Source organism: Miscanthus floridulus, chromosome 6, assembly GCF_019320115.1.
Source record: "Miscanthus floridulus cultivar M001 chromosome 6, ASM1932011v1, whole genome shotgun sequence".
NCBI classification, from domain to species: Eukaryota; Viridiplantae; Streptophyta; class Magnoliopsida; order Poales; family Poaceae; genus Miscanthus; species Miscanthus floridulus.
Genome location: NC_089585.1, coordinates 116,638,610 through 116,664,243, shown reverse-complemented (window position 1 = coordinate 116,664,243; position 25,634 = coordinate 116,638,610). Strand labels below are relative to the sequence as shown.

The 25,634-nt window shown below is 52.3% G+C and overlaps 4 protein-coding genes across 5 annotated transcripts; 2 read left to right on the top strand and 2 right to left on the bottom strand.

Moving 5' to 3' along the window:
• The first annotated feature begins 857 nt into the window (after nucleotides 1-857).
• LOC136459206 (putative E3 ubiquitin-protein ligase RING1a) lies at nucleotides 858-13,884 on the top strand. 2 transcript variants are annotated; one of them, XM_066459087.1, is made up of 10 exons: nucleotides 858-1,145; nucleotides 1,267-1,363; nucleotides 5,054-5,112; nucleotides 11,657-11,738; nucleotides 11,878-11,998; nucleotides 12,082-12,123; nucleotides 12,239-12,766; nucleotides 13,123-13,230; nucleotides 13,333-13,518; nucleotides 13,607-13,884. In XM_066459087.1, the coding sequence occupies exons 1-10, from the start codon at nucleotides 968-970 to the stop codon at nucleotides 13,637-13,639; spliced, it is 1,434 nt and encodes a 477-aa protein (XP_066315184.1). In that variant the 5' UTR covers nucleotides 858-967; the 3' UTR covers nucleotides 13,640-13,884. The 2 variants fall into 2 exon arrangements, with proteins under 2 accessions (XP_066315184.1, XP_066315185.1); XM_066459088.1 differs by lacking the exons at nucleotides 858-1,145; nucleotides 1,267-1,363 and adding exons at nucleotides 3,221-3,880; nucleotides 4,003-4,078.
• Nucleotides 13,885-14,473: 589 nt separating this feature from the next.
• LOC136461074 (uncharacterized) lies at nucleotides 14,474-16,441 on the bottom strand. The gene has a single exon (XM_066460532.1). It carries the CDS (start codon nucleotides 16,439-16,441, stop codon nucleotides 14,474-14,476), a length of 1,968 nt encoding a protein of 655 aa, XP_066316629.1.
• Nucleotides 16,442-19,120: 2,679 nt separating this feature from the next.
• Nucleotides 19,121-22,570, top strand: LOC136456696 (phosphatidylglycerophosphate phosphatase 1, chloroplastic/mitochondrial-like). The gene is made up of 5 exons (XM_066456636.1): nucleotides 19,121-19,625; nucleotides 19,737-19,817; nucleotides 20,356-20,429; nucleotides 20,511-20,618; nucleotides 22,174-22,570. The coding sequence occupies exons 1-5, from the start codon at nucleotides 19,175-19,177 to the stop codon at nucleotides 22,309-22,311; spliced, it is 852 nt and encodes a 283-aa protein (XP_066312733.1). The 5' UTR covers nucleotides 19,121-19,174; the 3' UTR covers nucleotides 22,312-22,570.
• A 443-nt stretch (nucleotides 22,571-23,013) lies between these two features.
• On the bottom strand, nucleotides 23,014-25,263 carry LOC136456698 (uncharacterized). Its single transcript, XM_066456637.1, has 4 exons — nucleotides 24,686-25,263; nucleotides 24,326-24,547; nucleotides 24,124-24,236; nucleotides 23,014-23,643 (listed from the first exon to the last, which is right to left on the bottom strand). Exons 1-4 carry the CDS (start codon nucleotides 24,878-24,880, stop codon nucleotides 23,274-23,276), a joined length of 900 nt encoding a protein of 299 aa, XP_066312734.1. The 5' UTR covers nucleotides 24,881-25,263; the 3' UTR covers nucleotides 23,014-23,273.
• Nucleotides 25,264-25,634: the final 371 nt, after the last annotated feature.

Below are 25,634 nucleotides of genomic sequence, written 5' to 3'. Positions count from 1 at the left end.
GAGCTGCTGTTGCTGGTGACTGAGAGTGAGACTGAGAGTGGACTCGACTCGATGAAGATGGAGCTGCCGCTGCTGGTGACTGAGAGTGGACTTGAATACTTGATGAAGATGAAGATGAAGGTGGAGCTGCTGCTGCTATGCTTTTGTGTGAGTTGAGAGTGGACTTGTCACTTACTTGTGTAACCTTTGCATTTGAACAATGGTCTATAATAACTTAGTACAATCTTAAGAGCTGGCTGTACTCTTTTTTCTTATTAGGGTTTTTCACAAGGACAAGTTTTAACTAGAAAGATTTTTAACGAGGCAGCATTACATAAACATCTCATTCTGTTATCTATGTCGTTCTGTCAGTTCTTGAGTTAATACTTGTTATCTATGTCGAAATTTGGCTGTGGGTTGACACGACTCGCAAATTCTAGCGTACCGATGGGCTGGCCCGACATGAAAAAAGACCCGTAGGGCCGTGCCTAGGCCAAAGATCAGACCCGCGGGCCTGTTAGGCATGGCCCGCAGGGCACGGCATGCCTACTCGGCCTAAACCCCATCGGGCCGTGCCGGGCCGGGCCGGCCCGTTGCCCATCTATACTCCCGCCCAGGAACGACGGCAGCTCAGGTCTCAGGCGGCCGCCGCCCGCCGGCCTGCACGCCCCGTACGTCCCCCGCTTCCTTGTCCTCCCCTGTCCGTCTGTCGCGTCGGGCGCTCGTCGAACCCAGTCAGACCACAAGCGAGCGCCCCCACACAACAGAAACACGCACGCACACACTGAGCACAACGCGAACGCGTCGCGTCTGTTCTCTCTTTTCTCCCGTCCTTTTTCTCCCTCTGCCCGCAGGCCTCTCTGCCTCCGCCCCGCAGTTCCACACCCACCCTACGCTCTCCTCCCTCTCCACCAGGCGCCTCGCGACTCGCGAGGGAACGCCACCGCAGCCGCCGCGAGGATTCGGCGGGCGTCCGCCTGGACGCGAAATGCCCGCCCAGAAGCGCCCGCTCCCGTCACCCACCCCCGATGATTCCGAAGGCCGCGTCGCAGTGCGGCACACCGCCGCCAGCGGTGATGGAGGCAGGGGCGGAGCCTCACATGAGATGGATGGGGAGGCCTCCGCGCGTCAGGAGCGTCCGCCGCATCGGGGGCCTCGCGACGGTGGTGAGATGAACGACGCCGCCCCGATCGCGGCGCCTCTGTCTCTCGGCTCGCACGTCGTCTTCGATGCCCTGGGTCGTGGATGTGCCTGAGAGGTTTCGTTTGTGTTTGGGCGGTTTCGCAGATCCCGACGACAAGGAGGTTGGTGGCTGCGGCGGAGGAGACGGAACCGACACCAACGGCGAATCGTCCCAGTCCGCGAGCGCCGGAAGCATGGAAGAGTAAGCCTAAGCCCCGCTCTATTGTCATCTCTCACCCCCTCCGACCTCTCCTAGGTTGCCTCGCGTGGCCGTTAAGGCGATCCGACGACCTCGTCGCCGCCTCGTGTCTAGTGCGCTAGCCGCTAGCTGCAGCTCGTAGTGTGCTTCACGCTGGCATCCGGCAAGCGGACAAGGCACGTGCGGATCCGGTGAACTGAGGGTGGGTGTTAGAACAATGTGCTCGACAATTGCTTCCTTCGGACTGTTTTTAATTAGCCTCTGCCCTCTGGTCATGTCGTCCACGACCGGACCACCAGCGGCACTGGCCAAGAAGATATATGGATCCCTGCTAGAAGAATTGAACGTGCGTGGAGTCGGGCTTTCGATGGTGTGCATGTTTCCGCCACTGACCCATGGTGACTGCTTTCGTTGGGATGGCACAAGCAGACAAGCTGTGGCGTGAGTAACAGGAGCACGATCGATCCTTAGCAACTTCCATGGCCTAGCCACCGAGGCCTGAGGACGAGTCACGTCTCCTGCTAGTCCCTCGAGCTCACGTCGGCCTCTTCACTTCTCCGTAGACAGTGTGAAATGCAAGAGCTTGATACTTTGCTCTATCAAATTTGGTTTCTGGTTTATGACCTCTGCTAACAGAAGCTTATAGAGTTGGGATTCTTGCTCAGAGCCTCAATCGTTTTCTTTTCTCCCCAAGAGAGCAAGCTGCTCCTATCCTTTCCCTCCTGCTCCAACTTGCAATGTTGTACCAGTCAAAGCAAACAACCAGATAAAACTAACAAAGCTGGCATATCGTTATCAACCAGCCTGACAATTAATTTGCAGCCTGATGAACTGAAGAGTTGCAATGAGTCCCTGTAACCTCTACACCAGAAGAACTTGAAGTTTCAACGCTGTTAGGAGTAGAGTTGTGTGAATAACTGAACATATCTTAGTTAGTCTCTTCTTTTAAATGCCTAGCGTCTTCGTCAGGAACTGAAAGGAAATATTTTATGGCTCCCTTGCAAGTGACTTCTACATCGACATATGCCCCTTCCTTTCTCCGATAAAATAGTGTCATTCCATCGTGGGAGCCCTTGGTTCGATTGTACTCACGTACTGACGTAGTGGCCCTTTTGTTTTCAGTCTTCTTCCTTGCTACGAGTACGTCGGTGTCGGTGACTTGCTCTTGCTCGCCTGTTCGGTTGTCTGTTCCACTGGCCACCGTTGCTAGTCGTTTGATCTGTTGTCATGCAGTATCAAAGTTGGCCTGTCTTGACTCACTCCCCTGCTGTAAGCTATTCAAACTGAAGAGTCTACGCTGTGTTTTCATCTCGGATGGTTTCCTTTCAACGTGCTCTACAAACTGACCGAACAGAGATCAATTATAAGCGAGGCCACATAAGATTTCCTGGACTGATCTCCACCAGACACCAGTCCGCCGGCCGCTGGAGACTAGAAAGGTTGGCAGAGAACCAACCGGCACAGCCAACAGCGTGAACAATGAAGATTGATTACACGCAACTGGCCGACACGCCGGGTGAGAGAGGCGGAGCCAAGCCTTTAACCAAGGGTTGTCAGCAGCTTCCAGACTCCGGGATCACCGGCCGTCAGCAGAGGTCGGTCGCGAGCCGCTCGCCGCATAGGGGCGCCGGGGAAGGAGGACGTCGACGCCTTTGTGGCAAACAACAAGCACAAAGCCGGGGACGGCGGGATGCGCAGCAGCGATTTGCCTCACCCAGTCACCCGTGTTCTGCAATTTGAGCTTCAATCTGAAACAAGAACACCCGCGTGTTCTCACGTGGATCGAGCGCCAAGCGGCCAAGCGGTATGCAAATACTACAGCCCACGGCTTCCTCTCACTAGTAAGAATCGGAGTCACACAGCCGCCAACCCAAGGAACGCGGAGCGAGGCAGGCGAGGCGAGGGGGAGGCGGCCTTCACGCCTGCATGCGCCGCCCGTGCGTCGCTTGCTGTTGCCGCCCCGCCCCTGGTCTCTCGCGCGACTTCCTAAGACAGTCAGAGAAGCAGCAGGCGCCGGCCCCCACCGCAGCCCGTCAAATAGACCAAACCTGCAATTGCAAACCCACCACAAGACGAACACCGCCCTGCTTATTTTCCTCTTCTTTCTCTCCGCATCCCTTCCAGGCAGGGACGGCTCCCTCACCCACCTGGCCACCTCCCACCTCTCCATATACTTACCCCTCCCCGGTCCTCCCCATCCTCCCCGTCGAGCCACACCACCTCCCCTCCCTCCCAAGCCCCGGGCGCCTCGGCAGGGTGGCGAACCACCGCCTCGCGCCCTTGCTGCAACCCGAGAGCCAAGATCCTAGGGGCAGAAACCCAGAATGCCCGCGCAGAAGCGCCGGCTCCCATCGCCGTCTTCGAAACCCCGCGACGACGTCGCGGCTACAGCCTCTGATGCCGCCGCCGGCGGAGGCGGAGGCGTAGGAGAAGGAAGAGGAGGACGCCCGCCGCTGCCGAGCAGGGGCGCCGCCAAGCGGGGGTTGACTGACCCGGAGTCACAGCACGGACTCGAAGACGGTGAGCTTGACGACGGCATCGGGACCGGCGTCCGTCGCATCTCGTTCTCTCACGATGTGCATGTCGCCTTCTGTATCCCCGCGCGAATATGGCTAAGAGGCTTGTGTGTGCGGGTTTGGTAGATTCGGACGCGGAGGATGATGGCGGCGCGGACAGCGACAGCGAGTTCTCCCAGAGCGACGGCGGCGGCACCGACGAGTGAGCCTTCTTTCCCTCTCTCCTCCGCGGTCTATCCCTCCGATCTCGTGGACCCCCTCTCGTTGTCTACGATATGCTTGTGGCCTGCTCGCGGTGCCTGTCTCGTGCACCCCGCCCGCCGGTTCCTCGTATCCGGAGTTCCCGACCCGCCGGTGGGCTTGGTCCTCGATGAGCTATCCGTTTCAGTCATGGTTGCTTAGTTCGTATGATCAGGTCACCTGTACGCAAACGCACCGATCGCCAAGCTGACATGGATGATGCATCATATGCGTTCGAGCTAGGCAGGCATGCGATGGCCTATATGATATGCATGCTTCCGTCATGATGCAGGCCATCACCGCGATGGAGATCGCCGTCCTGCTGGTGACTTGGCACTCTCTTTGTTTTGTGCGCTTGTACTGTTGTGTTTGAACCACTGCTTTCATCTGAAATTCTGAACTGCTCTGTCTGCCGTGGCTATTGCTGTACGTTGGAAGAGTTAACAGTTCCGACTGTAATGCACATATGTTTTCCAACCAGCAATGCATATGCTTTAGAAATTCATGAGATGAAATATTCTACAGCTTGGCTTCAGTCGCAAGTCCAATTTCCATATTCTTTTATCTCAGTCTCAGGTATACGGAGTATGAGTCAATGTATCCATATCAGACTGTAACTGTAAGCAATTCTTTACTGGGACTATTTCAGTACTGATACCCTCTGGATAGTGAATACTTAAGTATGCTCAAATATTCAGTTTATTAGTTACATATCGACCTTCACTTCTGCTTGCTTTATGTGATCTTTGTGTAGTGCCATAAAATAGCTATACCTTTTTGGTTTCAAAAGAAGAAATAAATGCAGATGTTACATTTATTTATATTTACCTGCATTTCATTGCACTACATAGATTGAAAATCGTTATTCAGGCTCATGGACTTTGAAATATTTGATGTTTTACATGATTTGAAGCTTATGTGAACTGCTTTCTCTCAGGTTTATGCTAGTGAAATTAGCAGACATAAGGAAGGAGGTTCAGTGCCCTATCTGTTTAGGTGAGAGTGTTCTTTCTAATTTGCTTAGATAAACCTGGATGTTATATTATTATTTTCAGTTTTCTTGGTCGAAACTGAAATCTAGACATGATATGATTCCCTTATGCTTGTACATATCTGATTTTTTCAATTCATTGTTTAACCTAGCATGTTAAATATCCTGCTTGTTTCTTTCATTCAAATCTATACTATTTTGTGTGTCTAGTAAATGGTCTGCACACTATTGTTGATAGATTGCAGGCTATTTTTCTTTTTCACCTCTATGTATTTGTCAGTGCACCGGATGCATCTCAAACAGATAGATAAATGAAGGCGGCAAATGATTGTCTTTCGAAGTCTGTGACGTCCTCTCAGTTACCTCCCTCTCGTTTTGTGAATAAGGACATCTGTAATCCCATTACAGACTTAAAGTTCCTATAGTTAAAGTTGCGGTTTACACTTTTTGAAGGGCAACTCTGCAGTTGCACTAGATTTCTTTCATTTAGTGTATCATGTAGCATCAATATGATTTTTAATTATGTTTTCTTAATGAAGATTCAGTTTAAAGAACCATGTCTCTACATTGAATTGTCTGCACTAGCTGTCTGCTAGTATAAACTCATCTTCCAGTTATTTGTAGCTGGGTATCATATACATGCCATTTTTTTAAGGGATTGCTCTGTTGGTCCCTCGGCTGCCCTACACAGGTAAGCAGTAAGCTTATCAGCACACTCACTCATTATGGCTAAAGGTAGAAGAAGATATTGAGAACAGCTCAGACACACACAACACAAGCCCAGCGCTGGCCGAAAGCTCTGCTTCTGGATGTAGCAAACTAAACTCTCTTCACCGAGTTGCAGTGGGAAGCTATATATACAACTCTACCCATCTAATCTTAGTACACAGACATGTCAGGCTGTCATACTGCTACAGTGACTAGAAGTGACAGCAGGGCTGACTTTGGTGTCTGCCCCTGCTGTGGCTACAGTGCGGCAGGGGAGCCTTTCGGCACCTGCTCCTGCCGCGGCTACAGTGCAGCAGTAGGGGAGCCCTTTCGGCGCCTGCCCCTGCCGCGCGTACAGAGGGAGAGCAGCATATTACTTTACAATTCTTTCCCTAATCCTGCTGCTAACCCTAGAACCTCCACCATGCCGATCATCTTCTTCAGCTCTGTTAATCGAAGACGGTCAAGCGGCTTGGTGAGGACGTCCGCGAGTTGCCGACCAGTTTCGACGAACTCGAAGACGATCCACCCTCCATCGACACAGTCCCTGAGGAAGTGGAACTGAACGTCGATGAGCTTGCTCCGGTCGTGGGGAACCGGATTCTTCGCGAGGAAGATGGCGGGCTGGATGTCCACCATCAGTGCTGGTGGGTGAGCTTCCACACCGGTCAGCTTGCCCAGCAGCCGACGCAGCCACACAGCTTGGCACGCCGCTGTGGCCGTCGCCACGTACTCTGCCTCGCACGTGGATAATGCCACCACCTTCTGTTTCAGCGACAGCGATGAGATTGGAGCCGATCCGAGGAAGGCGAGCACGCCAGAGGTGCTCCGCCGTCCATCGATGTCCCCCGCCATATCTGCATCGCTGAACACAGTGAGCTGCAGCCCACTTCCGTCGGTCTTGGGGAAGACGATCACCTGATCCACCATCTCCGTAGCGCAGCAGCTGCTTTCACCGCGGCCCAGTGATCCTCTCGGGGATCCTCCATGAAGCGGCTGACGTAGCCCACGGCGAATGCAATGTCTGGCCTCGTGTGGACTAGGTAGCGCAGACCGTCGACGATGCTCCGGTAGAGTGTTGCATCTACCTTCGCCGCGGTGCTGGCCTTCGTCAGCTTCAGCCGCTCCTTCATCTGAGTCACGCACGACTTGCACTCAGCCATGCCGCTCCGCTCCAACAGCTTCGAGGCGTACGCGCTCTGACCGAGCGTGAGCGCCTCCTTCCCCTGTCTCACCTCGATGCCGAGGTAGTAGGAGAGCGCGCCGAGATCGCTCATTCGAAAATGAGCCGCCATCTCGCGCTTGAAGCTGTCGATGTTGTACACACGCGCGCCGGTGACGATCAAGTCGTCCACATACACGTCGACGACGAGCTCCTCCTTCCCCCGTCGCCGCGTATAGAGCGCGTGCTCGGTTGCGCATCGCGTGAACCCAAGTTCACCCAGCGTGGCGTTAAGCTTGGCGTTCCACGCTCGCGGGGCCTGCTGCAGCCCGTATAGCGCCTTGCGTAGTTGGAGCACCCTATGCTCCGCTACCTTGACGGCGAAACCCGGAGGTTGCCTGACGAAGATCGTCTTCGCCAGCTCGCCGTTGAGGAAGGCCGATTTTATGTCCAGGTGATGGACGCGCCAGTCCTTCGCTGCTGCCAAAGCCAGCAGCAGTCGGATAGACTTCATACGCGCTACCGGCGCAAAGACTTCCTCGAAGTTGATGCCCTCGCGCTGGACAAAGCCTCGGGCGAGGAGGCGTGCCTTGTGCTTGATAATGGCGCCGCGCTCGTCCCGCTTGACCTTGTATACCCACTTTAGGCCGATCGGACGGCATCCTGGAGTTGGATCGACGAGCTTCCAAGTCTCGTTTTCCTCGATCGCCTTCATCTCCTCCAGCATCGCCCATCGTCAATTTGCATCGCGCTCGGCCAGCGCGAACGTGGGTGGTTCCTCTGCACTGACGAGAAGCAGCTTTGGGTCATTGAGCAGCCGACCTGCCAGGCCTGAGGACCCTGTGCCGCCGACGATGTTGTTCAGCCTACGGAACCGCACCTCACCGTCGTCGAAGGCTTCCACGAACTCGGTGATGTCTCTTGGAGGCGAGACGAACTCGATCGACGTCGATGGAGTCCCCTGTTCCGCCGGAGTGGTCGGCACAACATCTGGAGTGCTCGGCACCCCGGCTGCAGTGCTTGGCACTACTCCTGGACCGCTCGTCACCACTCCTGGAGTGGTTGGCACCACTGCAGGAGTGCTCGACACCAGTCTTGGAGTGGTTGGCACCACTGCAAGGCCTCTTGGCTTCGCTACTGGAGCGTTTGGCACCCGTCCTGAAGTGGTCGGCACCACTGCAGGACCACTCGACAGCACTCCTGGAGTGCTCGGCACCGCCCCAGGAGTGTTCGGCTCTGTTGCTGGAGTGGTCGGCACCCCCTTTCCAGCGTCTCCACCACCGTGGATGACCAAGTGCTCGACGACGAAGGTGCTATTGAAGCCGCCAGCTCCCTCTGTGTCCGGACTGGACCAGTCCCAGGCTACCATCTCATCGAACACCACATCCCTAGAGATCACCACCTTGCCTCTCTTGGGATCATAGAGCCGATACGCCTTAGTGCCCTTCTCGTAGCTCAGGAGCACCATCGGCGTGCTCCTATCTTCTAGCTTGGCGAGGTGAGGCTTGGTGTTCTTCACATGGCCAACGCAGCCAAATGTCCTGAGGAAGGACACATTCGGCTTGCGTCCGTGTCAAGCCTCAAACGACGTCTTGCCCTTCAAGGCCTTAGTGGGCACGCGGTTGAGGATGAACACCGCCGTGGTCACCGCCTCTCTCCAGAACTTTACCGGCATGCTTTTGGCCTTCATCATGGATCGAGCTATGCCGACCACTGGCTGGTTCCGCCGCTCCACAACGCCATTCTGATGTGGCGAGTACGACGCCATGTGGTGTCGCACCACACCCTGATCCGCGCGGTACGCAGCGAACTCCACCGAAGTGAATTCGCCGCCGCGATCTGTCTGCAGCACGCGCAGCTTCTTGCCGCTCTCCGCCTCTGCGCGCGCCTTAAACTTCTTGACCGCTTCCGCTGCCTCGATCTTGCTGGTCAGAAGCTGCAGCCACATGAACCGGCTGCAGTCATCCACCAGCAGGATGAAGTCCTTGTGCCCGCCGTGCGTCGTCGGCATGATCGGCCCGCAGAGGTCACCATGGACCAGCTCGAGGGCCTCTGCCGCGCGGTACTTCGCCGTCTTCGGGAACGGCAACCTTCTTTGCTTTCCGACCAGGTAGCTGTCACACAGCTCGCCTGTGTGCTCGATATGAGACAGCCCAATCATCATCTTCTCTAGCCGACCAAGAGCGTCGAAGCTGAGATGGCTATACCGGGCATGCCACAGCCACGGCTCCTCCGTGTGTCGTCCAGCCAAGCAGATGGACTGCTCCACCTTCAAGTCGAGCAGGTACAGTCGGTTCCGGGACCTCTTCACCTTGGCAAGAAGCCACTGCTCCCGGTCCCTGATCCTGAGGACGCCGTCCTTGATCAGTACCTCGCTGCTGCCCTTATCCAGCTGGCTAATGCTGATGATGCTTGAACGCAGCTGCGGGATGTAATATACACCCGTCAGCACGCGGTGCTCGCCGTTCTGGCATCTGAAGATGATGGCGCCGCGCCATCGGATCGCCACCCTTGAGCTGTCACTGAACTTCACTGTGCTGGTCACGTTGCCGTCGAGCTCAGAGAAGGCTTCCTTGGAGCCTGTCATGTGGTTGCTGGCGCCGGAGTCCATGTACCGCTGCTGCTCCTGCTCGCCGCCCACATGTCCGAGGTGGACTTAGGCGCACGGTTCGTCGAGGTTGACAGCCTTTAGAGCCTCGCCCCGTGCCCTTTCACTGTCATCACCTCTCCCTTCTCTTTGGCCTTAACGTCATGCAATGCACAGAACGTCGCCATCAGGAGAGTGATCTCATCATCCTCATCAGCCTGCGCTAAATGAGCCTCAGCCTTCTTCTCCTGCTTGCGATTTGGGCACTCCTTTGCCCAATGGTCCGTCTTCCCGCAGCGTCGGCAGGCGTTGGGGTCGACCTTCTTCTTCTTCTTCTTCTGCAAAGAAGCCTTGCCGTGACGCTTGCCATCGCCACCGTGGCTGGAGGCGGCTTCCCCGGACTTCTTCTCCTTCATCCGGACAGCCCACTCCTCTGTCAGCAGCAGCTTGCCGCTGTTCGTCGTTGCTGTGGCCTGCTCCATGCGCTTGTCCACCGTCCGTAGACGGTCTATCACATCCTCAATGGTGAGGGTGGACAAGTCTAGCATCGTCTCTATGGAGAGAGCGATCTGAATATACTTCACCAGCACGGAGTGGAGGTACTTGGAGACCGTCTCTTCTTCGTCGATGGTGACGCCGTGGCTCCTCAGCTTGCTGATGAGCGACTGCAGACGGAGGGAGAAGTCCTCCACCGACTCACCATCCTTGAACTTGAGGTTGGTGTACACCTGCTTCAGCAGCTGGACCGTCGCCTTCTTTGCGCGGTCGGAGCCGGCGCGTATCGCTGCAATAGCCTCCTACGCCTCCTTAGCAGAGTTCTTCGCCCCCCAACGGCTCCATGTACTCCGCTGGCACAACAGCGAGGATAGCCTCCAACGCTGACATGTCGTCTTCTTCGTTGTCGGTGCCCTTGTCAATGGCATTACAGAGCCGTCGCGCTCTGAGCTTGACCTTCATGGTCACCGCCCACTCGTCATAGTTGGTGCGAGTCAACGTCAACCAACTGGTGCCGCTGACCTCCCGCACCGTGCGTACGATGACCTCCTACCGTGGCTGGGCAGCCACAGCAGCGCCGCTTCTGTCGCCCATCTCCGAACTGTCCGTCATCGCTAGCGGTTAGTCCGACGATGGCGCTTGTACGACTCCGATACCACTTGTTGGTCCCTCGGCTGCCCTGCACAAGTAAGCAGTAAGCTTACCAACACACTCACTCACTATGGCTAGAGGTAGAAGAAGATATTAAGAACAGCTCTCACACACACAGCTCAAGCCCAGCGCTTGCCGAAAGCTCTGCTTCTGGATGTGGCAAACTGAACTCTCTTCACTGAGTTACAGTGTGAAGCTATATATACAACTCTACCCATCTAATCCTAGTACACAGATATGTCAGGCTGCCATGCTGCTACAGTGACTAGATATGACAGCAGGGCTGACTTTGGCGCCTGCCCCTGCTGTGGCTACGGTGCGGTAGGGGAGCCTTTCGGCGCCTGCCCCTGCCGCGCGTACAGAGGGAGAGCAACAGATTACTTTACATGCTCCAAGTGTAAATCGCACTGTTTTCTTAGATGCGATACACTTTCTCCCTTATTGTAATATTTCTTATCCACTGTGGCTGTAACCCTTCTGATTCTGGTGTTGGTTCGTCCCTAATTTCTCTAGTATAACCTACCATGTGTCACATCTGGTGTTTTTTATTTCCTATAGACCATGTGATGCTTTTTATCGCCTTTTCAGTGTTCATACAAAATTAGGTAAAATGGTTATATTAATCTGAGCTAAGGAATATATTGGATGAAACCCCATATCCAAGTAGATAATTTGTTTGTTACTACTCCCTCTGTCCCAAATTATTGGCCGTTTCAGTTCTCTCCTAAGCCCAATTTCTCTATCTTTTGACCAAGCTTATAGAAAACTTGGTCAAATTTAGAGAACTTTGGCTTAGAACAAAACTAAAACGAACTACAATTTGGAATGGAAGGAGTTAGATACAAATAATTTACATCTTTGAAGTTTGAGAATTTAATTGCTTGATTGGCATCGTTTTTCTGTCAGATGACAATATACCATGGAGTCTAATCATTCTATTTGACAGGTATTATCCGGAAGACAAGGACAGTTATGGAATGTCTGCACCGCTTCTGTAGAGACTGCATTGACAAATCTATGCGGCTAGGGTATGATGCCAGGCCTCATTTTCTTTAAAATCGTGTCACAATCAATTTTTAAAAGTAGAATTCAAAGCCTAATTTTGTCTCTAGATCATAAAATAGAGGGCTATTATCTGATAATAAAGATAATGCTCTGATTTTGCAGAAATAATGAATGTCCAGCATGTCGCACTCATTGTGCAAGTAGACGTTCTTTGAGGGACGATCCTAAATATGATGCACTGATTGCAGCCTTGTATCCAGATATTGATAAGTACGAGGAAGAGGTGATGTCTATGTTCCCCATCATCGTTTTGCTAGCCTCATTTAGCCTCTCCATGAAGTGCTTCTAATATACTTGATACTACAGGAACTTGCTTTCAATGAGCAGGAGAGGATTCGGAATCAAAAGGTGAGCTCAGCTGCTTTGTCAATACGAGCACTGTATTTGTTTATACAAAATTCATTTGCATTATATCCTTATATTTAACCATCTATGTCAACGCATCATTGTTTTTTTCATTAAGATACAAGAAACCATTGAGGAAACATTCAGAAGACAGTCCGAGGCAATTGGTAAGAAACGTTCTACGGCAAAAGCAACTGCCACTGCCTTTTCAAGGAAGTACAGGAGAAATATGCGAACACGGGGAAGAGGTAGAACTATTACCCCTGATATTGCCCCTACTGGCTCTGATGAGGAGGATAGGGAAGAGGAAAATGCCAATGAGGTCACCAAAGCGCCATCTTCTGCTGACGATCATTCTCCAGATTTAAGACAGAAAAGATGCAGGAAGACGTCTGCATCACAAGCATCGCCTGCTAGAACCATTGGCAGTAGTGATCACAGCTTTGAGGAGAATGATGAATTAGTTGGTGGAAAAGAATTTTTAGCCACCTCTCCGTTGCGGGGAGAGATGCTTGCATGGGGGAAAAACGGTACACGGAGCCAAAATCGACATGGCAGTGCTGGTTCAAATGGCAGGATTGGAAGGAGTGCGCGCATTGCAAAATTGGTGGATCACCTCCGTAATGCTGATGAAATGGATAAAGAGGTACTTTCATTTTGTATTTATGTTGTGCTGGACATAGTCTTTTCTCACAGCTATACTTCAGAAATATAGGAATTAATCATGAAGCAAAACCTGTTTGGGAAACAACTCTTCAAAGGAGGGACAAAATTGCAAGTTTCATGCTCATGTCGTGTTTTTACAGTGTTGTTTTCCTATTTGCTTTTTCCCCTTCTCTTCAAGGGAAACAGTTGGAAAGGGTCGCTGGCCTTTTGTCACACCAGCTACATGTCTCTACTATATTTGTCTTCCATGCTTTAGTAGCTCTGTCAAGATGAGCTTAAATGGAGCGTGTGCCAGGTCTGCTGACCTGTCCAACTGTCCATATTTCTGTTTTGCAGTTCCAGCTGTATCTGGTTCTGCTTCCTGTCGATGGACAAGCCATACCTAACTTGGAAAAGCCTTATCTAAGTTGTCGGCCAACCTTGTCCATTCAACAACTTGTACAGGTGATTGCTTTCTCAATGGATCTCTTCCTTGATTTTTGAGCATTCCTAGTTTACTCGGGTGGACCTAAATAACTAAAGGATGTGAAATCCATGTTCTTTCAGTTAATTGCTCTTCAGTTGTCTCGGAAAGTCGAAGAACTTGAGATGTACCTAAGGATGGACCACCACCATGGAAGTGTTGGCTCGATGGCTTCCAGTACAGGTGAATTTGATGGCTTGGAAAGACTGAGGGAAGATAAACTTCTTTCGGACCTTCATCCTTCATTTGCCTCTAGCAACGGCGATCTGGTAAAACCCAGTCTTGAAATACATTTGCTGCGATTATGCTTGCTGATTGTTGCCCTTCTGATACACGGCGCTCTTGTCTTTAATGCAGGAGTTGCGATATGCTTTGAAAACTCGAGACTAGATCAGTTTTGATCCTCAGCTATTAATTTATGAAGTTACTGTCCATTCGGTGGTGATGCAAATGAGATCTGCATCTGGTGAACGGATTTATGTAAAAGGAATATTCAATGTGAAAAAATGGTGAAGCTGTTTTTCTGATGAGTCTTGCTAGGTTAATTTACCAACTTTGTAAATATATAACAAACTGAATTGTGAATGTCCGCAGTAGGTGAACAAGCTGTTTCTATTTACTGTTCATTTATATAAGTCTGTGAGATAATGGGAGTCATAAGCTGATTACAGTAATATAAAACCAACTCATTCTTTCCTTGCTCAGGTGCCTCGGTCTGCAATCTTCAACTTCTCTACTTTCTTTCAGCACGACTCTGTAGTTTCTTCTGGTTCAGAGCTATTGGATTTTGAGTAGTGATTTCAGAGTTATTTGGGAACTGTGGCCAGTGGCCCCTTGTGGCGAAATAAGAATGTGCAAGTTTTCGTGACCTCCGCTTGACATTCAGCGACATAGTAGTAATGTTGTACGCAAATTTAATTAGGATTTGAACCAATAAACATGAACAATAAATTAGCCTAGCAGCAGTAGCCATGAATGCGTAAAGATTAAGACGAAGATGCTAACAGATTTGGTTTCTTAGAGGACAGAATCATCGGGTGTTGTATCAGTATTGTACCCTCCAGCGAAGTTGGTTCTAGGCCTCTAGGGAGAGGAAGAAGAGGGGCGCTCCAGGATGCCGGCGTGGATGAGCAGGGTCCACAAATGGGTCATGAACTCCCCGCCGGCCGCGAGCTTCTCTGCGTGGATGTCGGCGTTGCTTGACGGCGCGAGGAAGAGGATGAACTACGCCCAGAAGTCTGCAAGCACCTTCCACCGCCGCGCCCTGTCGTGAACTCTGTACCTGAGCTCACTCCCAAGCTTTGCTCCCATCCCCAATATTGTCAGCTCATTGCACTGCAGCTCTAGAAGCTTGACACACCTGGCTCTCATGGTGTCGCACCCGGCGAGGTAATCCCGAGCCTCCATGACCACAGCGTTGAAGATACGCGTCGTGTCGTAGCCGTGCCCCGGCAGCATGTCCGGAACGAACGCCACCAGGTAGGCGCAGTACTCCGACAGGCACTTGGCCACGAGGCGGTCGCCGGTGAGCGGCAGCTGCTGCGGCGTCGTCATCTCACAGATGGTCATCCCGATGTGCCACACCAGGACCGTGTGGACATGCGTGGGCAACTCGCAGGCCCACGTGAGCCGGGTCGCGTCGTTCCCGGCGACGGCGAGCGCTGCGCGCCCATCTGCTAGGTGGCCGTCGTTCGCCTTGAACCGCGACAGAACGCGCATCACGACTTCCTCGGGCAACTCGACCTTCTTCGAAGCCTTCTGCCCGTCCCTGGTTGGCTCGATCAAGCCGAGTGACAGAATCGAGGCTACATTCCTCGGGTGGTAGTCGAAGTTGCGTAACAGCGAGTACTGCCCCAGCTTCCTGTCCCAGTTCCTGCCTGTCAGCTTCCGATGCTTCCTTTTCTTGATCAGTTTCATCGCCTTCTTCCTGCTGCCGTCGTCGAACGGAACGGCTTCTCCCTTCCAGGTGATTTTGCTCGCACCGGTCAGGGTATGCAGATCGTCGACCACCCTCCACTTTTGGTCGTTGATGCGCGATTCCACGACCAGCACGACGACAACAATCACCATCAACACGACGGTGATGCAGTGAATGACATCTATCCCATTGACAGTCTGCTCCAAGCTGGTCCGGTGGTAGTGTCTGCTGAAAGCTCCGGAGATGGCGTTCCAAACAATCACGGGGAACACAAACACCACCGTCATTCCGACGTACTGGGTGTGCGACTGGTGCCTCGTGTAGAAGAAGTCGTACAGGAACGCGAGCTCCATCTCGATCACCCGGAAGGCACGGCTGTAGTCAGCCTCTTCCCGGAGGAGCCCAGACACGACGAGCCGCCGCGTCTTGGGACGACCGGCCTCGCCGTGCTCGTACTTGGCGAACCTCCGCTTGAGCAGCTTGAACAGAGTGAAGGACAGAGCGATGTCCTTGAGGACGCCGCCGTGCTCCCTGCTGAAGACAGACACGCTCTGGCTGTCGATCCACTGCCAGACGGTGTCGACCGTGGTGAACGCGCACGCGGCGATGGCCGTCCTGTAGTCCGGCTTGGAGAAGTACGGCAGCGTGAGGTCTTCCCCGTGGAATATGTACCTGTATCCTTCCATGGTGGCGGCGTCGAAGACATGGCCCGACTCATGCTCGGTCACCATGTAGTCGGCGACCACCTTGGTGTGCTTCATGAGGCCGTCCGTCCTGCTCGCCTCCCTCAGCGCCTGGAACTTGGCGTGGGCCTTGGCGATGCTCAGGATCCAGAAGATCCAGATGGTGGCGCTGTAGCACCTGTTCCTCCCCTCGCAGCGGACCATCAGCCACAGCAGCAGCACGATCTGCAGCCCCTGCTGCAGCAGCGTCCGCTTCCACTGCTCGACGTCGCGCAGGTTGTAGGCGGAGAGGGAGTCGGCGCCCGCCTGCACCAGGAGGCCGGCGCCCCACAGGACGAAGGTCTGGTCGTGGAACGGGCCGGCCTCCAGCAGACCAATGGTGTAGGGGACGAGGACGGTGGCGAGCGTGTAGATCGCCCAGATGAGGAAGCGGAAGGACTTGTCGCCGCGCCGGTGACGGTAGGGGCTCAGCACGACGAGGAGGACCAGGAGGAGGTTGCTGAGGAGGACGAGGACCTCCACGCGCACCAGCTGCCCTTCCACAGTCCTCAGGCTCTCGACGATGGTCGCCGTGGTGTTCCTCAACCCCATCGGCAGCTGCCCTGCTTTAGCTCTCTTCCGTACTCGTCTTCTTCGCGTAGGCGTAGCAGCAATGATCGCTCATTGACATTGACGGTAGTATAATACACGCATGCCAGACCGTTTGTCACGTGAAAATGTTGAACTAAGCGCCAAACACGTACGCTGTGGCTCGCAACTCAGAGTTTGACTTCAAAGTTACTACTGTGAACGTGAGAGCTACTAGGTCAACTCTCAGCTCTCAATTAAAGAGCTACTGCGACTTCAAAGTACGCTGGGGGGTGCTTGATGGAGCTCAATTCCTATTGGAACCTTGAATAATTATAAAACTAGCTACAGTGCTTGCAGACGAGCGCGGCGCGGAGGAGGCGCGCGGGGTCGTCGGGCGGCACGCGGAGGAAGATCTCCTCGACGCTCTCGTCCAGCAGCGCCGGCGGCGGCGGCGGCGCCATAGGGGTGGGGACAGGGGCATGGCCGAGGCCGAGAGAGGGGAAACCAGGGGGCAGTTCATCCATCTCGACGGAATGGTGTTTGCTTGGCAGGTGGGGTCGGCAAGGCAGTGGGAGTAGCCGTTCACGAATATCCTATTGCTAGGACATTTAACTTTTTACCATTAATAAAGAATGACACCCACTCGGATAGCATCTCAACCGTTGCCGCTATAATTTTACCAGTAAAGACAGAAAACAGATACAAAAATACCACTTTTGCTCACGTGGCACGTCAGTCCTCGCGCCAGCCGGGATCCAAGTCGACATACGGGCATCAAATGTCTCTCCTGCCCCTGCTCTCTCTGCTCGAACGCACAGTCGCCATTGCCATGGCCCGTATCAGCGCCATCTCCACCCCAACCATGTGCACCACCGCGTCAGCCTCGTCCTCCTCTCCGCCCGGCGCACCTCGCCCGAGCCGGAGACCGCCGAAGCAGCCTCGGAGTCGGGCCGTCGCGGCTGCCACCGAGTGCGCGCGTAGCCAGCCGGTCGCGTGCGCACCGGCTGCCATGGCCGCGAGCCTCGAGCTCGGCCACCGCCGTTCCCTCTGCTGCACGCGCTTGTGGGCAGAGCCGAGCACGCCTCCAGCTTCGCTCGCCTGAACCCGCGCCGCCGGGAACCACCGCGCCCCCATCGTTGCCGACGTGCACGTCCGCAGGCAGCTAACGCGCGCGGTTGGAGCCCTGCCGCCCACCTCCGCCTACCCTTGAGGCTGCTAGCAGCCGCTCCATCGCGCGCTGATAACGCTCGCCACCGCTACAGCACGCCGGAGCGCTTCCAGCGCTGGGCCGCGGCCGCACCCGCCGCCAGCAGCCGTGACCGGGGCGCCTTGGCCACCTCCGGCCAAGGCACCCCTAGGCGTGGGTGGGTTAGCGCTGGACGTCCTGCGCCACGGCTGCACGTCCCGCGCCACCGGCGAGGCCTTCGCCGTCAAGTCCGTGGACCGGTCACAGCTGGCCGACGACCTCGACCACGAGCTCGCGGAGCTGGAGCCAAAGCTGGCGCAGCTCGCCGGCGCGGGCAACCCCGGCGTGGTGCAGACGCACGCGGTGTACGAGGACGAGGCATGGACCCACACGGTGATGGACCTGTGCACAGGCCCAGACCTGCTCGAGTGGTTGGGCCTCCATCGCGGGGCGCCTGTGCCGGAGCCCCTGGCGGGCGCCATCGTGGAGCAGCTACGCACACGTGACCAAGCAGGAGGTGCACGAGATCACGTGCGGCGTGCTGCCCAGCGGCGACCGCTTCCTGTGGGTGATGCGCCCGGACATCGTCAACTCCGACGACCCGGACCCGCTGTCTGAGGGGTTCGACGGCGCCGCGGCGGGGCGGGGGCTCGTGGACCCGTGGTGCTGCCAGGTGGAGGTGCTCTCCCACGCCGTCATCGGCGGCTTCCTCACGCACTGCGGCTGGAACTCCATCCTGGAGAGCACGTGGGCGGGCGTGCCCATGCTGTGCTTCCCGCTGCTCACGAACCAGATCACCAACCGGTGCCTCGTCGTGCGGGAGTGGCGCGCCGGCGTGTCCATCGGGGACTGCGGCGCGGTGCGCGCCGACGAGGTGAAGGCGCGTATCGAAGGGGTGATGGGCGGGGAAGACGGCGTCAAGCTCAGGGAGTAGGTGAAGAAGCTGAGGGGCACAGTCGAGGCTGCCGTGGCGCCCGGTGGCTCGTCGCGGCGCAGCTTCGACGAGTTTGTGGACGAGCTCAAGCGCGCGGTGCGGAGGCAGCCACTGATCCGAAGCTCGTCGGGCATGAGCTGCCGTGTTCTGGGCTGCGAGTGCGGGCACCGCCAGGGCGCGAGCTGCCGAGGCACAGTGCGAGCGCGCGCATCGTCGCCAGGCCAGGGCACGGGCAACAGCACGCCACCGCCTGGCCGGAGCACCGCCGCCGCCGGGCATGAGGTGCCGCGCTGCAGGTGCCTGGGGCTGGGTGCGCGAGTTGCCGCGGTCGCCCGGAGCACGAAGCGAAAATGCCAGCTGCGTGGGTGGAGAGGAAAAGGGCATGAGGGACATTTCGCACGCCCCGTTGACTCGAATCCACGCTAGCGTGAAGAGCTGGTGTGCCACACAAATAAAAGTGGTAAATTTGTAGATGTTTTCTGTCTGTGCTGGTGAAAATGTATTGATATCCATTGAAGTGCTATTTGAGGAGGTGTTATTCGATATAATGATAAAAAGTTAAATCTCCCGTTCCATTCGTATCGATTTCTTCCACACCTATCGGCGGCCGGCAACAAGCCAGGACCCTGTTCCGATGCTACGGTCGCCGCCGGTGCCACTACGCCCTTCCGCTGCCCGCGCCTCCCCGCTTCCGCCCCCCAGATCTAGAGCTGCAAACCCTAACACGGACACGACGACAACAACAACCGCCGCCGCCTCAGCGGACAGAGCGGCCACCATGGGCGCGGCGGCGTGGTGGCGGCGCGCGCTGGGGCAGCGGTTCAACCCAGCCGGCGTGGCCGCGGTGGCGGCCGTTGCGGCGTCCAAGCCGCCCCTAGCGCTGCCGCACGTGTCGGTGCAAGACATCAGGTGGCTCGACTGGGCTGAGCTCCGCCGCGCCGGGTTCCGCGGCGTCGTTTTCGACAAGGACAACACGCTCACGGCACCCTACGCGCCCGCGCTCTGGCCGCCGCTCGCTGCAGCGTTCGACCAGTGCCGCGCGACGTTCCCGCCCGGTGCGCTCGCCATCTACAGCAACTCCGCAGGTCTGCCTGGTTTGACTGCTCCTACCGAATTGGGGCGATTCTTTTCTTTTCTTTTCTTTTTTTGCAAGGTTTTGGGTGTTAATCGAATTGATTTGTCTGTGGGTATGGAAGGGTTGACGGAGTATGATCCGGACGGGGTGGATGCGAGGGCGATCGAAGCGGCCATCGAGGGGGTTCATGTGATCAGGCATGGCAAGTGCAGACTCGCTACCTGGCTATCGTGTCTATCCTTTGAAATTTACCTGATAGCTCAAAGAAGCTCTGTTCGATGAATAAGTGTTCAGTTTCGTAATCTTACTTCAAAATGGTGGTTCTTAGCTTTGTACACTTGTAAATTGATTTGTTCTTGGTAATTTCAAATGTTCTTAGGTTTAATGCCTAACTTTGAAGGAAACTCATTGGATGGAGCTAACTTGTTGCCTTTTTTTTTTGAAGTGAGGGGGGTCCCCCATTTCATTATCATCATAACGGAAATACATCAGCATTTGAAAGAGCTAATTTGTTGCCTGGATGGTCCATTTGCATTGTGCAGTACTGTTTTAGTTATAGTTATTGTTTCATTAATATAAGTTGTGTACCAAAATACACCTCATGATGTTTTCAAATGTGTACGTTGTTGTACCTGTGTCGTGCTCTTATAATTTGACTTTGCTATAGAAGTGGGAGCTCTAAATCATTGTTTTCATGTTTAAGAGATAATGTGTTTGCACATTTGTTCTATTGATTGCAGATGTAAAGAAACCAGGTGGACCAGCTAATGAAATAGAGAGTTACTTTGGTTGTTCAGCCACAAATCTTGTGTTGGTAGGAGGATAGTTGTGAGCTGTGACTACTCTTACTAGAAATACGTTCTAGTTCTCTAATTTTAGGTTGTCACCTCCCCAGGTTGGTGACCGTTACTTCACTGATGTGGTCTATGGAAACAGGAATGGCTTTCTTACAGTACTGACAGAGCCTTTAAACATCTCTGATGAATCGTACATTGTCGAAAGGGTATGTTCCCTATTTATCCTGTAAAGCTAAGATCGTTTTTGTAACCTTGAAAAGAAAAGGGAAGACGAGCAGTGTTATTGATATAATCCTAATACCTGGAGTCCTGGAATAAACTTCGTAAGCTGCTGCATATGCTGCTTTATTCATGGGGTTCGGCTTCATATGTTGCTGCAAGCCTGCAATGATAATGTCATTTGTTATAATTATACATTAATGAATGGAAAGCCAAGCCTGTGACAATCATGCACCATACACTGACGATTGTTGCATTTAAACATGATAGTCATTGTGTCAAATATACATGAAAATGTTTCAACAACTATGGTATTAACTGTCTATCTATCAAGAATCTTCACACCTCATTTATATATGGTTTTTGTCAATTGCTGCAACTTTCCAACAATGATTTGTCATGCTCCCTATTAGTTTGAGTTAGCAGGCTTGATCTTGTTCTTAGACCACAGTTCTCGATTATATTTTTTTGAGTGAAGTCCATTTGACTACCCTGAACTTGTTACTGAGTCTGAAATCTTACATCCTCCAACTTTCAAAACCAGACAGATTACCCCCTGCAGCAGTTAAAAGTGGTTTTGAGCCACATCATCCCTTTTTAGTCCAAAAACAAGTCCGGTAAAGACTACAAGGAACAAGGTTTTTAAACAATGGAAATATCTTCAAGACTAAAAAAAATCGAAAAACATTCTAGAGATATCTTGGGCTACGAGAAACCAAAATAAAATATTTTGGAGCTCATGAAAATATCTCTGAAAGCTTCCAAAAATTGGATTTATCTCTACAAAGAAAATTCATAAACTTCCTAATCGACATCTAAACGCATTTTGAAAACTTTCAACAATAAAAAATACAATTTGCAACCAGGATTATTGTTGTTGCATTCATGCTGGTTGTATCGCATGTTTTTGTTTGGAAAGTTTTCAAAGTGTGTTTAGGCATCGATTAGAATGTTTCGGGACTTCTCTAGATTTTCCCACTTTTCTATAGTTCAATCCAATTATGGAACTTTTTGGAGATAATTTCAAGAGTTTCAAATATTTTATGTGGGTGCCTCTTGTTCTAATATATCTCTACTATTTTTCTCCGATCTTTTGAAGGCTTGAAGATATTTCATGGTTTAAAAACCTTATCTAGTGTTTACACCACTTTCTAACTGCTGTTGGTGGTTGGGGGGGGGGGGGGGGGGGGGGGGAGCGGATTTGTCTGATTTTGAAAGTTGGAAGCACCAAGATTTATGGTTTTTAAGTTGGGGGTTCTTCAGACTCAGAGACAAATAGGTTGATAAAATGTACTTCACTCTATTATTTATATTCGTTCACATGATTTGGCAAATAGGTTGACCGTTTTTTGTTAATATATTGACATTTATTCTATTTTAGCAGTTTAGACATTGTTAAAACATTTGGTTTGCTGTTTAGTCATTTGAAGGTAGCGTTTCAAGCATATGGCATATTTCTGAGTTCTGACCTTGTTTATTATTATTACTCCCCTTGTTTATTATCATTTCTTACTGGTTTGGGACGAATCTGTGCTTCCTCAGGTTAGGAAACTGGAGGCGTACATCATCAGTTATTGGTACAAGAAAGGGCACAAACCAATAGAGCATCCTTTGCTCCCAGATGCAAGAAGAATAGTGAAGTTTGACCCATATGACGACTCAGTTACAACCAGAATATAGTGTAATGATATATGTTGCACCTGCTCACAGTAGAAATTCACTGGTTTCCTTCTCCGGTAGAGTGAGATCTGTTGTTTGGAGCTTTAGTAGAAGATTACAAGGGAGAAACATATGGTGTGTAGAGATTTGCTGTTTTTTTCTCTCTTGCAGAATGCAATTTAGGGAAATGTCTGTCGTGTGCGTGAACATTACTCTGTCCTTGGTTCATTTTGCATGAAGAAAAGATAATACATGTCTGTCGTGTGCGTGAACATTACTCTATCCTTGGTTCATTTTGCATGAAGACAAGATAATACTCCGTACATATTAACATGCTTCACATGATCGTTAGGCAGATGCACTTCACTACCCATTTACATCACCTTTCTTGTCACCATTTCGTATGCTTCACATGATCGTTAGGCAGATGCACTTCACTACCCATTTACATCACCTTTCTTGTCAGCATTTCGTGTGCCAATTGGGTGAAGGCTATTTTTTGGAAAGGCTATTCTATGCCACGTTATACACAGAGTGATCATTTCTGGGACTAAGTTGTCTAAGTCTACTGCCTGAGTATCTGAAAAATTATATACTACTCCATCAATTCCAAATTATAAATCGTTTTTGTTCTTTAGACATAGAGCTATATCTAAGTGTATAGCAAAAGCTATGTACTTAGAAAAGCCAAAACAACTTACAATTTGTAATAGAGCGAGTACGTATGAAGTTCACCCAGGAGGCTGCATTTTATTGCTGGGCTTGAATTGCTGGATATTTTGAGCATGTAATTTTCATGACTTACATTTATTAGATTAGAACACTAAACCATCTTTTATACACAGAGCAGCAAAGCCCGCCATTGCGAATTTGAACTGCTTGAAGCGTCCAATTGTGTGCCTCTGAATTAAGTTGTGCTCCTTTTCTCTAATGTGCAATGTAACATACATCTCGTTTTATTTGCTCAACAGTTACTTTCATGTTTACAGAGACGACTTTGGCTTGACTGATGAAGACTTCTGTCCATATGAATATACACCTAGTCCACGCTTCTTTCCAAGCCGGCCAGCATCAACATACTGAACAAGAAGAGGGCAAGGGCTGTACTTATTATCTCCCAGGCCACTGTGAAGTACCCGAAGTACTGAAAGGCATACATCCAACCCAATGAAATCGGCAAGCTGCAGAGGGCCCATCGGGTGATTCGTGCCCAGCTTCATCCCTGTGTCAATGTGCTCTTTGGTTGCCACTCCGGTGTACAGTGCCCAAAAAGCCTCATTGATCATTGGCATGAGGATGCGGTTCACAATGAATCCTGGGTAATCTTGCGAGCATATAACGGACTTCCCGAGTCTGCAAATTTTGCAAATCATCAGGCAATATCAAGGGTTACGGGTCTGGTAACATCGACATTACAGATTAAACGGAATTGTGATTTCAGACTAGCACAAGCTGTTGTCAACATTCAAGATAGGCAAGTGCTCTGAGAGCCTGAGACAGGTACGTGTTGTTTTAAAACCTGCGAGATCCATTTTGTGTGTAGAGTTGTTGGAGTAACAATCATGTGGCCATGAAAGATTTATGTTGAAGGGAAAAACACTATGTTACCTACAACAACTGCCAGAAGTTTGGACTGGGTATTTGGTCCAGAAGTTTGGACTGGGTATTTGGGTAAATAGTGCCCATAGTGTCAATTCCAGATCTAAACTTTAACAGAACAGTGAAATGAAGCAAACTCAATATCCTTTTGACTAATTCACTACACACTAGTTTTGCTCTGCTAGCTATGAACAAACTGATTCAGGTGAAAGGGCACTGCAAAGTTTTAGTTACCTTTCGGAAAAAGATTTGACTGCAGCAAACACCTCATCTGTTGTATCAGCTCCTCGGATAATCTCGATCAATTTCATTATCGGAGGAGGGTTAAAGAAGTGCATGCCTATCACCTGCACCATGGAACTCACTTCACAATCCTGATGAGCAAATTCAAATTCTTTGCATGTACAGATAAACGCCAGAGGTTGCTCATCATCACCTGAGAGGGGCGTTTGGTAGATGAAGCCAGGCGGGTTATAGAGATGGAGCTAGTGTTGGACGCAAGAATGGCCGAGGACTTCGTGATCTTATCCAGCTCCACGAACAGCTTCTTCTTGACATCTTCGTTCTCCACGATGGCCTCGATCACAAGATCCGCATCCCTGAGATCTTGCACGGTGGAGACGCACCTTATCCGCTTGATTGAGTCTTCGCACGCGGCCTGGAGACCAAGCAAGCCCCAAAAATTTGTCAAGAAGAGAGCTGAAAGCAGCATCTTCCCCCCCCCCCCCCCCCCCCCCCCCCCCGAGCAACCGGACACCAATCCGGGAAGGGTGCTTTGGGAGGTCAACGCTCTTACCTGGGAGAGCTGGCCCTTGGCGGCGAGGCGGAGTAGGGAGGCGGAGATGGAGGCGACGGCGCGGGAGAGGGCGGTGGGATCGGCGTCGAGGAGAAGGACGGCACAGCCGGCGGCGGCGGCGAGCTGGGCGATGCCCGAGCCCATCTGCCCCGCGCCGATCACGCCCACCGCCGCGATCTCACTCGCTGTCGCCATTGTTTTGTTTCGTTTCGTTTGCAAGCAAGTGGTTGGGCTTATCGCTCTCTGGTGTATGATGGGTGGGAATGGGAAATGGGAGTGCCCGGAAATCTTATCCACCTTTTGTCCTTTTGGGTGCTGAGCTGAGCTCGACCCGGCGCGTTGCGGAACGCCGGAATGCGGACTGCACCGCCACCGTCGCCTGCCGCTGCACGGAGCATTTCTCCTCTTCTGCCTCCACACGCATCGTGGAACCCATGTCGTCCCCCAGCTCCTCCCCGTCGTTGGCTTCCTGCTCGTCGACGTGAACGATGAGTATGGTGTGGCGCGCCGACGCCCGGTACCTCCGCCACTCTTGTCTCTCCACTCTTGGCAGAATGGCAGGCGCAGTGTAGCAATGCGTGGGGAGGCAAAGCAGCGAAGGACCACGTTGTCGCCGTCAAGGAAAGAGGTAGTGCGAGTTGCGTAGAAAGTTTAGACTTTGCATCCAATTGATTCGCTGGCCACAGTGGCGTTGAGGATTGAATTGAGATACTTATAGACTTTGCGCGCGGAAGAATGAATTAGTTCATTATTTTCTGACTATTTATTTAACTTTTGTTTGGTTTGCAAAATGTATATAATCTTATTTCTTATAAACTACTAGAAATTAGCACGAGTACAGAGAGTAAAGTCGTACCACCAAATTTGAGGAAGTATTCGCTCAGTCAACACCGGCCAGAATGACCTGGCAGGTGCAACAAGTTCTGTATGTCAATGGTAACCTACCCTC